General features: G+C 44.1%; 1 protein-coding gene across 1 annotated transcript in view; it reads right to left on the bottom strand.

Moving 5' to 3' along the window:
- hus1 (HUS1 checkpoint clamp component) overlaps positions 1-17,500 on the bottom strand; it is a 91,653-nt gene that overhangs the window by 44,308 nt on the left and 29,845 nt on the right. The window contains exon 7 of the mRNA XM_028791697.2: positions 9,213-9,344. Coding sequence (XP_028647530.2) covers positions 9,213-9,344 — 132 coding nt within the window. The remainder of the gene's footprint in view (positions 1-9,212; positions 9,345-17,500) is intronic.

Here is a 17,500-nt window from a genome sequence, read left to right as displayed (position 1 = left end):
ATATATATATATATACATACTCACATACAGGTATCTCACAAAAGTGAGTACACCCCTCACATTTTTTTAAAATATTTTATTATATCTTTTCATGGGACAACACTGAAGATATGACACTTTGATACAATGTAAAGTAGTCAGTGTACAGCTTGTGTAACAGTGTAAATTTGCTGTCCCCTCAAAATAACTCAACACACAGCCATTTATGTCTAAACCACTGGCAACAAAAGTGAGTACACCCCTAAGTGAAAAATGTCCAAATTGTGCCCAATTTGCCATTTTCCCTCCCTGGTGTCATGTGACTCGTTAGTGTTACAAGGTCTCAGGTGTGAATGGGGAGCAGGTATGTTAAATTTGGTGTTATCGCTTTCACACTTTCTCATAATGGCCACTGGAAGTTCAACAAGGCACCTCATGGCAATGAACTCTCCAAGGATCTGAAAAAAAGAATTGTTCCTCTACATAAAGATGGCCTAGGCTATAAGAAGATTCCCAACACCCTGAAACTGAGCTGCAGCACGGTGGCCAAGACCATACAGCAGTTTAACTGGCCAGGTTCCATTCAGAACAGGCCTCGCCTTGGTCGACCAAACAAGTTAAGTGCACGTGCTCAGCGTCATATTCAGAGGTTGGTTGTCTTTTGAAAATAGATGTTTGAAATCTGCCAGCATTGCTGCAGAGGTTGAAGGGGTGGGGGGTCAGCCTATCAGTGCTCAGACCATGTGCCGCACACTGCATCAAATTGGTCTGCATGGCTATCGTCCCAGAAGGAAGTCTCTTCTAAAGATGATGCACAAGAAAGCCCACAAACAGTTTGCTTAAGATAAGCAGACTAAGGACATGGATTACAATATTTGGAATTAACTTTTCTGGGTTGGCACCCTGCCCGGGATTGGTTCCTGCCTTGTGCCCTGTGTTGGCTGGGATTGGCTCCAGCAGACCCCCGTGACCCTGTGTTCGGATTCAGCGGGTTGGAAAATGGATGGATGGAATTAAGTTTTCTTCAATATCGCATTGAATTTTGATTCCTTGTTTGGTCTTGTAGTATGATAATGCAACGTATAACTGGCCATGAGTGAATATCCTTTCTTTGTCTGTTAGAAATAAACAGACTTTCTCAAATGTTTGTCCTTGTGATTTGTTAATTTTCATTGCAAAATCTATTCTCACGGGAAACTGTAAACATTTTAATACGAATGGCATCATTCAATAAAAATAAGACTTTCTGATAAAACAATTTACTTACGAAAGTGGGAATATCCAGAGCCAATGTAGCCGGTGGCACTGTTCTCAAGAAGCTGCGGATTTCTGGCCATTGTGGATTGCACGTCATTGTAAGAAATAAATCTGGCCAACCAATAGTTCTGGATATTGCCATTGCATCATGATATAACTGTTGCAATTTTCTTGGACTACCTTGATATGATGATGATAACATTACTGCTTTGCCTATTTTGAATTTGTCTGAACTATTGATATTTGGATTTTGAATGTGATCAATGAGACCTTGCATATGTTCCATTCTAAGTTTAGCTTGATGCGATATAATAAAGAAGAGACAATTAGCTGCGACTTTTACATTCGCATTAATAATGTAATGTCGCAATAGACGTTGAGATGATAGAAGTGGGTTAAATACATGGGAATGTATCGCTAATTTTGACCCGAAATATTGTGTGGATGTTATTCGTTTTTCTGAATGATTTTGTTTCATCTTGTACAACCATCCTGTTTCCCCATCTGGGAAAGCAAAGGAAAGAGTAAAGGGTCGGCATGTGGCGATGTATTTGACCGAAATGACGAATCATGCTTTGCCTTTGGATATACACGAATATCTACTCTGTCTATGATATCTCCTTCTTTCGAAATAATTATCGCTGATTATTCGTCACATGTAGGTTTATTATAAATGTGACTGTGATCTTTCGGATTCATATAGAAAACCAAGAAAATTTTTTTGTCCGTGTTTTGCTGATAAATTTATTGTAAAGTGCGATACTTTTGGGTGTATTAATTTGTATCTATTATCGGCTATAAAATTTCTATTATGTCAGATCGTTTAACTCTTTCGATTCTATGTTGCATCGCTTCTTCGTGATCATAAAGACACTCCTGACCAAATTGTGTTTTTTTCTAAATTAAACTTGTTGTAGCTGTAATTGTAATTGTAATTGCGGGAACGCAGATTCTCATAGCGTATGGTCTATTATTGTGTAAATCAACGTTTTGTGCACTGAATGATGCTAACGTGAAAAGATTATTGTAGACGTGTATATTTTGCCTGTAGTGTTTGTGGATTTCACTTTCACCAAACAGCAAATCTTTGAATTCTTGCCGAAACGACTCTTCATTGGGAAGCAGCAGTACTTTTCTCTGATGGCAACACGAATGAGACGATCTACAAGTCTCCGACTTAAACTTTAAAGCCTTACAATGTCTACATACTTCCAACATATCATCTATGTCCATATATTCAATCTCTTTTTGCTGTTCAGTTATTTCACCTAGTAATAATTTCTGTTTTTTTGCGCACATGTGATCTGTCAGAAGATCATGTCTCGTCGCAAGATTTTTTTTTTTTATAATAGAGAGATATTTTCTGGCAACAGAAAATTTTAGTCTACATAAATTCTATCTGCCATCTGTCAGCTAGTCATGCCAACAAATATAGATGATTTAATCAAAAAGTGAGAACAGAAACCAGATATCTCATTAGGAACAACATATCGATTCTAAGACAATTTACAGAACAAAATTGATTTAATAGCATTTTAATTTTATTTTCATAGCCAATGATTTGGTAGGCCTCTATTAGTAACTCTTTAAACTACAACTTCTATTGTTGAAATTTACAGTACTGCCAGGCTGGTAGTAAGGCTGTGCTCCTGGCTTTGCAAGCAATCTTTGCTTCCATTTGAGAGACGGGCGTCATCCCAAATGACTGGAAAACAGGACTTGTCATCCCTATCTGGAAAGAGAAGAATGATCGCCTGGATTGTGGCAACTACAGGGGGATAACACTGCTCTTGGTGCTGGGTAAGGTTCTTGCTAGGGTCATCCTCAATAGGATCCATGATCACTTGCTCACCTACCAGAGACCAGAGCAGTCTGGTTTTTACACCTAATAAGTCTGCCATCAACCCAAGAAGTCTAGTTTTATGTGTAATAAGTCTACCATCGTCTACATCCTGGCACTGAGGGTTCTCATGGAGTGCAAACGGAAATATAAGCAGAGTTTCTTTGCAGCCTTTGATCGAGCTGCCTTGAGGGACATCATGAGACTTTGTGGGATCCCCTCAAGGTTGCTAGATAACATTGATGGCTTGTACACTGGTACTGTGAGTGCTGTGCAGAGTGGAGGCAGAACCTCTGCGTTTTTCCCCAGTTGATTCTAGGGTTTGTCAGGGGAATGTTCTTGCTCCTACTTTGTTCAATGCTTGCATGAACTGGGTATTGGGCAAGGTTGTGGGGTCCAGTGTCTGTGGGAAATCTGTTGGTAAAGAAAGATTTACTGATCTTGACTTTGCCCTATGATGCTGAGATCTTTGCAGAGTCAATGGAGACTCTGATTAACATGCTACTTTAGTTATGATAGGATTTCAGAGAAAAGCCAAGCAAAATGACACTTTTTATTGGCTAACTAAAAAGATTACAATATGCAAGCTTTCGAGGCAACTCAGGCCCCTTCTTCAGGATTTCAGAAACTCTAGTATATTAAACATCAATTTTAAGATGAAGTTTACAACATTCTACTTTAAATATAAAATAAACTTCGAGATTAAAGTGGAAATTTCGAGATTATAGTTGACATTTCAACCTTTTTTCTTCACTGTGTCCCTAATACCATGACACTTAGACGTTGGGCTACAACTCACCTTTTCACAGCAACTTTGATATCTGACCACTTGGGCAACTGTAAAGATGTGTCTCACGTAAGCTTTAGAACCAAGAATCACTTGGGCTACAAAAGTGCAGTCAGTGCTGCCATTCTTTGTAGGAAGTACATCTGAGTGTAAGTTTTCACTAATTATGAAATATTTGCACTTTACCAACATTGAACACTTTGATGAGAATACTCGACCAGCACCCAAACTGAAGAAAATTTGGGAGATATACCAGGCCACTTTAGCAAAACTTTGGAGCGTTTACATTGTGAACTATGATGTCAGCATCGATAAAAGTGTCACAGCTTGTGAGGACAGAATGTCATCTCTTCAAGTACAAGTACATCTCTTCAAAAAGAGCAAGATTTGGCATAAAGTTTTACAAGCTTTATGATGAATCTAAAATGGGATACATTTGGAGTTCGGTTGTATACACAGGAAAAAGGACAATGTTTGATCCAAAATACAATCAGTATGGCATTGCTACATCATCGGTGCTGACTGTGATAGCAACCTTGATCCAGCAGAGCATCTGTGTAACTATGGACAATTTTTATACTTCACAAGAGCTATTTGACATTTTGCTGCAAAGAAAGACTGACGAATATGGAGCAGTGCGTCCTAACTGTCGTGACATGCCTGAAGACTTGCTTGCGCTGAAATGGAAGGCATGGAAATCTTTGTCTTAGCACTGTATATAATGCAGCTACAGTCACTGTACATGCAAAACATAACAAGCAAGTTACAAAGCCATGTGCTGTGGCCGACTACAATAGCACGATGGGAGGCATAGATTGTGCAGATCAAGAATTGACTTTCTATCCCGTTATGTGGAAGCAACAAAAAAAAATACTACAAAACGATATTTTGTCATCTGGTGGAACAGTGCATTTTGAGTGCATTTGTCTTATAAAAACAAAAAGCTGGCAAAACTGTATCTCATGCAAACTTTACATGCCAACTTGTAGAACAAATCATTGCCGCACATCCACTGTCCACACTACTGCTAAAGAGACGCGGCCGAACCAGCACATTGTGGATCAATCCAGAGCATCTTATTGGGAAACATTTTATTGATTATATACTTTCAACAGAAAAAAAAACAGAATCCAACTCGTACCTGTGCAGGTTACTGTTCAAAAACTGATAAACCTGGAAAGAAAATCTGAAAAGAAACACACCATTATTGTCCAAACAGTGTTGTTGGATTGTGTCTTTCATTGTGTTTTAAGAGTCACCACACAAAGTACTTATTTTGAGATTATATAATGTACCTCCTATGATGAAAAACAATTTTGGACGGCGTTTTCCCTTGCCCGGACGCGGGTCACCGGGGCCCCACTCTGGAGCCAGGCCTGGAGGTGGGGCTCGATGGCGAGCGCCTGGTGGCCGGGCCTGCACCCATGGGGCTCGGCCGGGCACAGCCCGAAGAGGCAACGTGGGTCCCCCTTCCCATGGGCTCCCCACCTATGGGAAGAGCCAAGGAGGTCGAGTGCAGTGTGAGTTGGGTGGTGGCCGAAGGCGGGGACCTTGGCGGTCCGATCCTCGGCTACAGAAGCTGGCTCTTGGGACGTGGAATGTCACCTCTCTGAAGGGGAAGGAGCCTGAGCTAGTGCGCGAAGTTGAGAGGTTCCGGCTAGATATAGTTGGACTCACCTCGACGCACAGCTTGGACTCTGGAACCAATCTCCTTGAGAGGGGCTGGACTCTGTACCACTCTGGAGTTGCCCCCGGTGAGAGGCGCCGAGCGGGTGTGGGTATACTTATTGCCCCCCGACTTGGAGCCTGTACATTGGGGTTTACCCTGGTGGACGAGAGGGTAGCCTCCCTTCGCCTTCGGGTGGGGGGACGGGTCCTAACTGTTGTTTGTGCGTATGCACCGAACAGCAGTTCGGAGTACCCACCCTTTTTGGAGTCCCTGGAGGGGGTGCTAGAGGGCATACCTTCTGGGGACTCCCTCGTTCTGCTGGGAGACTTCAATGCTCACGTGGGAAATGACAGTGAGACCTGGAAGGGCGTGATTGGGAGGAATGGCCCCCCCGATCTGAACCCGAGCGCTGTTTTGTTATTGAACTTCTGTGCTCGTCACGGATTGTCCATAACGAACACCATGTTCAAGCATAGGGGTGTTCATATGTGCACTTGGCACCAGGACACCCTAGGCCTCAGTTCGATGATCAACTTTGTGGTCGTGTCATCGGACTTGCGGCCACATGTCTTGGACACTCGGGTGAAGAGAGGGGCGGAGCTGTCAACTGATCACCACCTGGTGGTGAGTTGGCTTCGATGGTGGGGGAGGATGCCGGTCAGGCGTGGTAGGCCCAAACGTGTTGTGAGGGTCTGCTGGGAACGTCCGGCAGAGCCCCCTGTCAGAAGTAGCTTCAACTCCCACCTCCGGCAGAACTTCGACCACATCCCGAGGGAGGTGAGGGACATTGAGTCCGAATGGGCCATGTTCCGTGCCTCTATTGTTTAGGCAGCTGACAGGAGCTGTGGCCGTAAGGTGGTCGATGCCTGTCGTGGCGGCAATCCCCGAACCCGTTGGTGGACACCGGCGGTGAAGGATGCCGTCAAGCTGAAGAAGGAGTCCTGTTTTTGTCCTGTGGGACCCTGGAGGCAGCTGATAGCAACCACCAAAGCCGCATTCCGCTTGGCCTGCCGGTACCTGAGGCAAAAACTCGGGCGTGGGAGGAGTTTGGGGAGGCCATGGAGAACGACTTTCGGACGGCTTCGAGGAGATTCTGGTCCACCATCCGGCGTCTCAGGAAGGGGAAGCAGTGCAGTGTCAACACTGTATATGGTGGGGATGGTGCGCTGCTGACCTCGACTCGGGACGTTGTGGGTCAGTGGGGCGAGTACTTCGAAGACCTCCTCAATCCCATTAACATGCCTTCCAATGAGGAAGCAGAGCCTGGGGACTCAGAGGTGGGCTCCCCCATCTCTGGGACTGAGGTCACCGAGGTGGTCAAAAAACTCCTGGGTGGCAGGACCCGGGGGTGGATGAGATACGCCCGGAGTTCCTCAAGGCTCTGGATGTTGTAGGACTGTCTTGGTTGACACGCCTCTGCAACATCGCATGGACATCAGGGACAGTGCCTCTGGATTGGCAGACCGGGGTGGTGGTCCCCCTCTTTAAGAAGGGGGATCGGAGAGTGTGTTCCAACTACAGAGGGATCACACTCCTCAGCCTCCCTGGAAAAGTCTATTCAGGGGTCCTGGAGAGGAGGGTCCGTCGGATAGTCGAGCCTCGGATTCAGGAGGAACAGTGTGGTTTTCGTCCTGATCGCGGAACAGTGGACCAGCTCTATACCCTTAGCAGGGTCCTGGAGGGTGCATGGGAGTTTGCCCAACCAGTCTACATGTGTTTTGTGGACTTGGAAAAGGCATTCGACCGTGTCCCTCTGGGAATCCTGTGGGGGGTACTCCGAGAGTATGGGGTACCGGCCCCCCTGATAAGGGCTGTTCAGTCCCTGTACGATTGGTGCCAGAGCTTGGTCCGCATTGCCGGCAGTAAGTCGAACCCGTTTCCAGTGAGAGTTGGACTCCGCCAGGGCTGCCCTTTGTCACCGATTCTGTTCATAACGTTTATGGACAGAATTTCTAGGCGCAGCCAGGGCGTTGAGGGGGTCCGGTTTGGTGGGCTCAGGATTGGGTCACTGCTTTTTGCAGATGATGTTGTCCTGTTTGCTTCATCAGGCCATGATCTTCAGCTCTCTCTGGATCGGTTCGCAGCCAAGTGTGAAGCGGCTGGGATGAGAATCAACACCTCCAAATCCGAGACCATGGTCCTCAGCCGGAAAAGGGTGGAGTGCCCTCTCAGGGTTGGTAGCGAGATCCTGCCCCAAGTGGAGGAGTTCAAGCATCTCGGGGTCTTGTTCACGAGTGAGGGAAGAATGGAGCGTGAGATCGACAGGCGGATCGGTGCGGCATCTGCAGTAATGCGGGCGCTGCATTGGTCTGTCGTGGTGAAAAAGGAGCTGAGCCGCAAGGCGAAGCTCTCAATTTACCAGTCGATCTATGTTCCTACCCTCACCTATGGTCATGAGCTATGGGTAGTGACCGAAAAAAACGAGATCGCGAATACAATCGGCTGAAATGAGTTTCCTCCGCAGGGTGTCTGGGCTCTCCCTTAAAGATAGGGTGAGAAGCTCAGTCATCCGGGAGGGGCTCAGAGTAGAGCCACTGCTCCTCCGCATCGAGAGGAGTCAGATGAGGTGGCTCGGGCATCTGATCAGGATGCCTCCTGGACGCCTCCCTGATGAGGTGTTCCGGGCACGTCTAACCGGGAGGAGGCCCCGGGGAAGACCCAGGACACGCTGGAGGGACTATGTCTCTCGACTGGCCTGGGAACGCCTTGGGATTCTCCCGGAAGAGCTAGAAGAAGTGGCCGGGGAGAGGGAAGTCTGGGCATCTCTGCTCAAGCTGCTGCCCCCGCGACCTGACCTCGGATAAGCGGGAGACAATGGATGGATGGATGGATACTGTTTTGGCATCATTAGTAGTATTACTATTACTGTTATTATTTTTGTTATTATTCATTTCATATTATTTTTATTCATCATTACTATTATTATTTGTATCATTATTATACTTTTGAGATTTAATACAAATGTAATTTTTCGTGCCAAAAAAAATACAATGCTTTTTACCTGTTTCTTGGAATAATATACAACGCTAAGGAGGTTAAGCATAGAAAAACATCTGGTGATATTATGATTCCCTTTTATTAAATTAGACTTCCCTTCTTTAAATTGTCAAGTTTGTTATAGCAAAGGTCAGATTTAGATTTATGTAGGGCCAGTCACAATCAGAGAAAAAAAAAAAAAAAAAAACACCAGTACGAGCTTGCAAACACTGCATCCAAACGTGACAAATGATTTTAGCTGAGGCTGATTGTTTTTCCACTTTCTCTTTCATTACATTAGTCTGTGTAAATGGTCAATTCTAAACTCAGTAAAAGTCAGCCTTCAAGTGGTCCATTTTGCTGGAGTTCAGACCAGCATTATTTGCAATGTACCGGAATACTTAATTTTAATAAGATAATGATTTGGTATTGCATGCTTTTTCAAAAGCTCTTGCTTCACTGTACCAATGTAAAAAAAAACAAGTTCAAGCTAAATATTTGACTTAAACCTGGACAGACCATTTGGTATAAGAATCTCTACGGCAGTGGTAACTTCTGCAGTGCAGTATCTATGGGAATGCAAGAGCAAAGCACTTTGTTAGAAAAGTACTTACGAAAGGCATTCCATCTACATTCTTATAGATGTCATATCGCATACACTCAACACTAAAATTAAATTTGGGTTAAAAAATGTGAGAACTTACTGCATATTGCTTTGTCTGGATTAACTTGCTGGCCTGCAAGAAACTGCTGAAACTTTCTTATATCAACTTTCACTTCAGTCAAGGATTCGGGGTCTTGGTCTTGGCCTTGAAAATGACGAGAAGTTCCTTCCCCTAGGTATTAACAAAGGTTATATAAACTGAATTTATATGTCAGAGCAATTCTTTAAAAATTTAATTTGTTTTATACTAATTCGTTTTCAGTACTGTGTAGCACAAAGTAGAAACATGTAAAGCACAACTAAGCACATTTTTGCCACCAACAAAGATTTCACTGACTAAACCTAGAATTGGAGAGAGACTTTGCATACCTGTGCCCCACGCACTTCCTTAACAGAGCCCAGGTGCAGTCACTAAATAAAGTTTTCTAGAAAGGAAAAAAATTCAGAAGAATAAATAGCCCATGGCCTTCCCCTATATGTGTGTGTGTGTGTATATATATATATATATATATATATATATATATATATATATATGTGTGTGTGTGTGTGTGTGTGTGTGTGTATATATATACAGTTAGGTCCATAAATATTTGGACAGAGACAACTTTTTTCTAATTTTGGTTCTATACATTACCACAATGAATTTTAAATGAAACAACTCAGATGCAGTTGAAGTGCAGACTTTCAGCTTTAATTCAGTGGGGTGAACAAAACGATTGCATAAAAATCTGAGGCAACTAAAGCATTTTTCTAACACAATCCCTCTTTTGAGAGTTGCTTTGAGGATCCCATGCTGTCACTCTTCAGAGGAGAGTGAAAGGAAGCACAACTTGCAATTGACGTTAAATACTTTTTCTCATGATTGGACACACCTGTTGTGGCACCCGGCTGGGGTTCCTACCTGGCCGGGACGCCCGGGGAGAGAGGAGGAGGGCTCATGCCTCCTCCAGACCACGAGGGGGCAACTGCCCTGGTTGTATTGGGGTCCACAGGTACAGGGCTTGGAAGCTCGACCCTGTAGGGGCCTGTGGTCACCGCCAGGGGGCATCCCTATGCCTAGAGGACCCTGGACCCCAGCACTTCCGCCACACCAGGAAGTGCTGTTGGGGGGGGTATGGAAGAAGAGAGGGAACACCCGGAGTGCTTCCGGGGAGACAGCCAGCACTTCCGCCACACTGGGGCGTGTTAGTGGAAGATTGCCGGTGCACACCTGGAGCACATCCGGGTATGGATAAAAGGGGCCGTCTCCCTTCATTCAAGACTGGAGTCGGTTGGAAGCAGGACGAGGTCAGAGGGAGAGAGAAGGAGGCGGTCCGAAGAAGAGGCAGTGTGGTTGGCCAGGACTTTGGGGTTTGTGGAGCACTTTTGGACATTGCAAATAAAGGTAATAGTGTAAATAAACGTGTGGTGGTGCAAAAGACATGTCTGCCTGTCTGTGTCCGGGGCTCGTTCCACACTGTCTATGAAGTTCAAGGCTTAACAAGCTAATCCAACCAATTTGGTGTTGCAAGTAATCAATATTGAGCAGTTACATGCATTCAAATCAGCAAAATTACAAGGGTACCCTAATGTTTGCACAGCCAGTATTTCACATTTGATTAAATTTCATACAACTAAATACTGCTTCACTAAAAATCCGGAAATGAAAGACATACCACTGCTTTCTTTTTTGTTGAAAGTAGAGTAAATTATTATGCAGGCTGAGAGGGGTTCCCAAACTTTTTCATATGACTATCATTTAAAAACGCATAGATTTGTCCATATTTTTTTTTTTTACCTTTGTTCATACTACCCTGTTATTTTCTACTGTTGAAAATGAAGACTTTTTCCAGAAACTGTATTCTAATAGCACTGTGATTGGATCATGCTAATTTTGTAGCTCTTCTCTCATTAGATCCTGCTCATTACATCCGTTTGTTCCCTAATTGATCACTCTTCACAAAAGAAAAGCACATTTAAAAAAAAAAACAAAACACAAACAAATAAATAAAAGTTGCTTTCCATGTCGCTTGTTGTGCTGCTTACCTGTATGCATCTAAATTGCATTTTGGAAAGCTTGAATGCTACATACATTCGTTAAAAGCAAATTACTGTATATACTCACGTATAAGTTGGGTCTTGAAAGCCGAAAAATCGATCATAAATATCAGACCAACTTATTCGGCCGTTCAAAAATGCGTCACTTAAATTTTTTTTTACATCTTCTTGCCTCCTCCGACCTTGCATCAGTTTCTCAGACGTATCAAATTTTGTTGCAGCAGCGCAGTTATCAATTTCTTTTGCTACTTCAACGATGTTTCATTTAAAACCAGCTTCATATTTTCTCCTGATCGAACGCTCCATTGTAGATAAGGGTGTATGAGGGTGTGAGATACAAAAAACACAAAACAGTGCAAACATCACTTTGGAATAGTTCAGGTATTACCATGTGGTCGCGTAGGCACAAGAGGGAGAGAGAGAGAGAGAGAGAGACAGAGAGGTTAGGAGCACGGGCTGATACAGTGCATTGCCGAACCCACATAGAAAAAATAGGCAGTGTGCTCCATGGTTACTCTCTCAGGTGGGCGTTAGCATATCATAATCTCTTGGACCAATAGCGTGAGTTTTCCGCATTCAACTTATATGACCGGCAATATAAAATACCAGAAATTATACAGTAAAATCAAGTCCCGACTTATCCCTGAGTTGTGAATTTCCCCCTGGGATTAATAAAGTATCTATCTATCTATCTATCTATCTATCTATCTATCTATCTATCTATCTATCTATCTATCTATCTATACGGTACTTACCAGATGCTGCAGTTTTGTGATAAATCTCGTGGCTGATGGCATTTAGATATTGTAGTGAAAAATTCAGAGTCCCATGAAAATAAGATTGTAAATAACTTCGTTGACAGCCTCTAATAAACGTTCATTACTTAAATTTAGTCTGTTCAGTAAAAATGGGCACAGTAAAAATAATAAAAGGTGTTTAACAAAATGGATGGGTATAGAATGCAGCTAAGCTCACAACAATACAGTAGAGAGAGAGACACAAAAAACAAAATGCATTAAAACAAAGATATTCATTCACGCATGCATTTATGTTCTGTATGTATGTATGTACAGTATGTATTTATTTATTTCCTCTACTGAGTTAGTTTTACAAATGTTTAGTACAAATTGCACTCCAATTGCTGTGAACTGCTTATAATCAATTGTCGCACAAAAAAAATAATAGGGCTAAACTTTTTTTTGGGGGATAAAGTGTCGCTTTAACATTTGCTTTGTTATTATTTATTGACAAGAGGCCTTCGCCAGTTCTGACAACTGTTACTTTCAACTGTAACCAGCACATTAACATGACATGGGGGGCAATTCGCTGCAGCTCTATAAAGACTTTCTTTATCTATGATGTTAATGCATCATCAAGATTCTTGCACATGCTGATACTTTTTGAGGTGCATAGAGCAGAAGGGAATCTGATTTTCATAGGCTTTAATTTGTTTACTGCACAGTCCCTTCAAGGAGTTTGCTAAGAGTGCATGCCCAGTATAGACGAATGTCTATGTCATATGGGTACACCTTTTATTAGTCTCTTTCAGAGGCGATCCAGCCTCACAAAGAACAGCTGTCAAACTTGATGCATCGGCCCCGACTCCTGCTCAAAAGAACAACAGTCTTCTTTATCAAGGGGGGTGCAGCGGCCCAGTAGCAGCAGGAGTCTGGGGGAAGAGAGACAGGAGAGTGAGACCTCAGGATGGCCGCGGCTCGGTCTTTTAAATGTTCAAACCCTGCATGACGAGCATATTGCGCAGCAAGCCTGCAGCTGATGCTGCAAAGAAAAGCTGTAAGAGTGTGTTTGTTTCCCATTGAAAAACTGTTTAACACTAGAATTACCAGAGCTCTGGTAATTCTAGTGTTAAGAGGGGGCTTCTGAAGGACTGCCACATCCCCCTGCAGCAGCGGTCACAGTATTATGAAACTCAGATTAAGGCACTCTCTGGGTGCCTTTTGTCTGTTGTCTCAGTGTATGCTCCGACCATGGTGAGTGATGTCTCGGTGAAGGACATATTTGATTCACAATTTTGCTCAGTGGTTAATGGGGTACCCACGAGGTGACACTCCTCTGGTCATGGGTGATTTCAATGCAACCACTGGCACAGACAGTGCTGGCTATGACGATTGTGTCAGTCCAAATGGGTCTGGTGTTTGTTCCTCATTGGGGGCTGCAGATTGCTGGATCCTGGTTCCAAAGCCCTGAGCCACATCATTGGACATGTTACTCCAATACTGGTGGTGCAGTGAAGGAGACTGATCACATCCTCGTGGGCAGATGGTGAAGGCTCTTACAAAACTGTAGTCAACTTCCACAGAAGTGGCCAGTTTGTGAATTCTGACCACAGACTTCTTGTTGCTACTCTGAAGGTCCAGTAGACTACCACCTATTAGGAAAATGAGGCTGGACCTGGCAAGACTCCAACATCAAGCCTTTTCTAACAGGTTTGCACGCAGTTTGTGTGAGGAACCTACAAACTTGGGTGCGACTGCTGATCCTAATGTGATGTGGGAGACCTTACATGGCAAGACCCTGAAGGTTGCTGAGGGTTGTGTTGGTGTTAGCAGTGTTCCATCTCACCGGGCACTCTAGGATATCATCGAGAGGAGTTGCAGTGGCTTGATGGCAACTCCAGTCTGAACCAGGAACTGAGAAGGATGGCCGCGAGGGCAGATAAGGAGGCATTTGTTAGAGGAATCTATGAACAACTGAAACACCATCTATGTTCTAGTGACCCACATCCTGCTTACTGAGAAATCGAAACATTACACACATCCTACTCTGTTCCTCAGAGAGTCGTGGTCAGGGCGGCTGGAATGATCCTTACGGATGACAATACAGTTGTAACCCACTGGGATGGCTACTTTGAGCAGCTGTTTAAAGCTGATCCTCCCGGGATATCTCTGGGTCCACAGTTCTTGTGACTGATCCTCCAATTAGCTGTGAACCTCCCAAACACAGTTCTTTGCAGCCTTTGTCGATTTTTGTAAAGTGTTCGGCTCAGTTGATCGAGCTGCCCCGTGGGACATCCTAAGACTTTGTGACTGCTGTGCAGAGTAGAAGAACCACCTCTGCATTTTTCCCAGTCGATTCTGGGGTTAGTCAGGGGTGTGTTCTTGCTCCTAACCTGTTCAATGCTTGCATGGACTGAGTGTGGGGCAAGGTCATGGGGTCCAGTGGCTGTGGGGCATCTGTTGGTGAAGAAAGATTCACTGATCTTGACTTTGCTGATGATGCTGTGATCTTCGCTTAGTCAATGAAGGCTCTGATCAGGGCTCTCGTGAGACTGAGCGAGGAGTCTGAGTGTCAGGGCTTACGAGTGACCTGGATAAAAACCAAAATCCAGGCCTTTAATGACTTCTTGGGCATTGGCATTGGCAGTGTGTCTGTCTACAGTGAGAATGTTGACCTTGTTGATAGGTTTATTTACCTCAGCAGTGACATTCATGTCTCTGGTGTCTCTTCCTATGAAATCAGTAGATGTATTGGGAGAGTATGGGGGGTGAGGAGGTTGCTGGAAAGGAATGTGTGGAACTCCTGATATCTATGCAAAAGGATGAAGGCCCAAGTCTGTATAGTCGTGGTGCTTCCTGTCTTGCTATATGGTTGCGAGACATGTACACTATCCAGTGAACCTAAGACGAAGACTGGACTCCTTCGGTACTGTGTCTCTTTGGAGAATCCTTGGACACCGTCAAATTGACTTTTTGTTGAATGAGTGGTTGCTCACAGTCTCGAATGCAGCACATGACATGTACTGTGAGGGAGTGTCAGTTACTGCACTATGGCCATGTGATGCGATTCCCAGAGGGTGATCTGGCTTGCAGGATCCACATTGTTAAGGACCCGAGCAACTGGACCAGACCAAGGGTACGCCCACATAACGTCTGGCTGCGGCAGATAGATGGTCATTTCCAGAGGGTGGGACTGGACCAGATGTCTGCCTGGGTGGTTGCGAACCAGGATCCTGAGTTGTTTTGTTGTGTGGTGGGTGTGGCAACACTCTGTACCAGTGCATGCTCCCCGACCTGACCTGCCACTGATTACTCAGGCAGAGGCTTCTCTTTCTTTCTCTCAGAAAGCAATATGCCTTGTTTAGATGTGTTAAATTAAGTTTTGTTCTATTAAGAACTGCCAATCGTGGAAATAATGTCATTAGAAAGCCTCTTGACTGGTTATTGTTAAGGAGCTCCTAATTTCCATACTCACTGTTTTTGAGAGGTACAAATATTTCCCCAATTGAGAAATGTACATATCTTAAGAACTAAGACTAAGAGAAACTCTTTTGATTTTGTAAATTGACATAATCATCACTTCAGGTTCAAACAAGAATAAAAAATTGTGTTATCATGATATTTCCCACTACTTACACTTTACCTAAGAGTAAGTGTACTCATCAGGTTCGTTACCGGGTTGGTCTACTGTTGCACCTTAAGATTAACACACACATGCATAGATATGTGCATACACACAGACCCCAATCACAACAGTGCCCCATGAATGACACACACACAGCTGGTTAACCTCTAGCACTTTAAACCCCACAAGTGCCTTAGGAATAACACAGCTTATCACTCTTCTGGTACTTCAACAGACTTACTTATTGTCGGCACAAACAACATATGATGTTTAAAATATATCTCAGAACTAAAAATTACTTTGGTCTCTAGAAATACATTTAAACATACAAAGGCTCAACATCCTTGGCTATAGGCCATTTATCAACCAAGAATGACTTACTTTACGTACTGCTCCCTATTACTGGGTTGAGCTCACACACTCATCTTTAGTAAACCTTGCAGCACAGAGCATATGGCAAACTTCTGGCTGCTCCAGGTGCCCAAAGAAATCTATCTTATAACTTCAAACACTCCAGACATGAAGACAAAGCATAGAAATTACAAAGTTAAAAGAAGCGTGGTATTTACTGTATTACATGAATAATAATACCAAAAAGAACAAAGAATAATAGAAAATATATTGATTGTAAAGTCTGGATATATATATTGTAACAAAGGCGCTATATTGCGCCCGACCCGACACAGATGGACACTGAGGCACATATGAAATAAATAAAGGTTTTTATTTTCTTCACCCGTGGGCGCACATCTTCCCCACGACCCACAGGCAATACACAGCCCATAAAGCACTACAAACCCCAACAAAACACTCTCCTCGCTTTTACCACCACTCCTCTTCAAGCTTAGTCCTCCTCCTCCCGACCCTGGCTCCTCGAGTGGTGGTGGCTGGAGCTTTTTATAGCCCACCCGGATGCGTTCCAGGTGCTTGACCACCTGGTCCTAATTGCACTTCAGGGTGGGGCCGAAGACTCATCCAGCCAGGCTGTTGAAACCCGACATCCCCCCCTAGTGGCCACCCTGGGCCCCAACCAGGCTGTGGAGGACTCCATCTCCCATGGAGCCCTGCGGGAGGTTGGGGAATCACCGTTGGCCAGGGAGGCTGCCACCAAGCGACCCGGGGGGAGGTACTGAGCTGTCCATAGCTGCTCCCCTGGAACATAAGCAGCAGGGGCGTCCCTGCCAGGCATGGGACCCGGCTGTCCGCCACAATATTTCTATATATATATATATATATATATATATATATATATATATATATATATACTAGCCAACCCGTGGCGTAACATATGCCGCATAATTATGTATTGATGGGTAAACACGTGCTGAACGACACAGTTGTCCAAATGGGGTGGGTTTGTGGATACCACTGTGAGTGAATGAAAAGATGGACCTCTGGAGAGAGCAACATACAACTGTCCGTGACTGAAAGCGGGATTGTCTGTGACGATGAAGGCCACGCTGGTGAAAGTTACTTCGTCGGTAGGGATAAGTTTCAGCACTTGTTCATTAAGGTATAGCGAGTCTTCGTTGTTGACGCTTAATATAGCTTGCGTACTGAGTTGTTCCGGAGTCACAGTTGAGAAACACTTTTTTAATGTCTTTTAAGCACAGGGAAAAAAATTTACATGTGAAACATCCGTAATGTAATAAGCCACCAAGAAAGGTAACATTGCAACAATGCACACTACGATCCGATCACTGTAAACAGAACTGAAAACAAAATCGAGGCCGGTGTATTCTTTAACTGCCTTGTAGCGCAATGGTAGTGCTGCTGTTTTGCAGTAAGGAGACTGTGGAAGATTTTGGGTTCGCTTCCCGGTTTCTCCTTGTGTGGATAGCGCTTTGAATACTGAAAACACCGGTATATCAATGTAATGAAGTATTCTTATTCTTATGTGTCCAGCGCTCTCTCTCTCGTGTACCTGTA

The sequence above is a fragment of the Erpetoichthys calabaricus genome, chromosome 6, assembly GCF_900747795.2.
Source record: "Erpetoichthys calabaricus chromosome 6, fErpCal1.3, whole genome shotgun sequence".
In the NCBI taxonomy this organism is placed as follows: Eukaryota; Metazoa; Chordata; class Cladistia; order Polypteriformes; family Polypteridae; genus Erpetoichthys; species Erpetoichthys calabaricus.
Note: the sequence above shows the minus strand (reverse complement) of the source record. Positions and strands in the feature narration are given on the sequence as shown.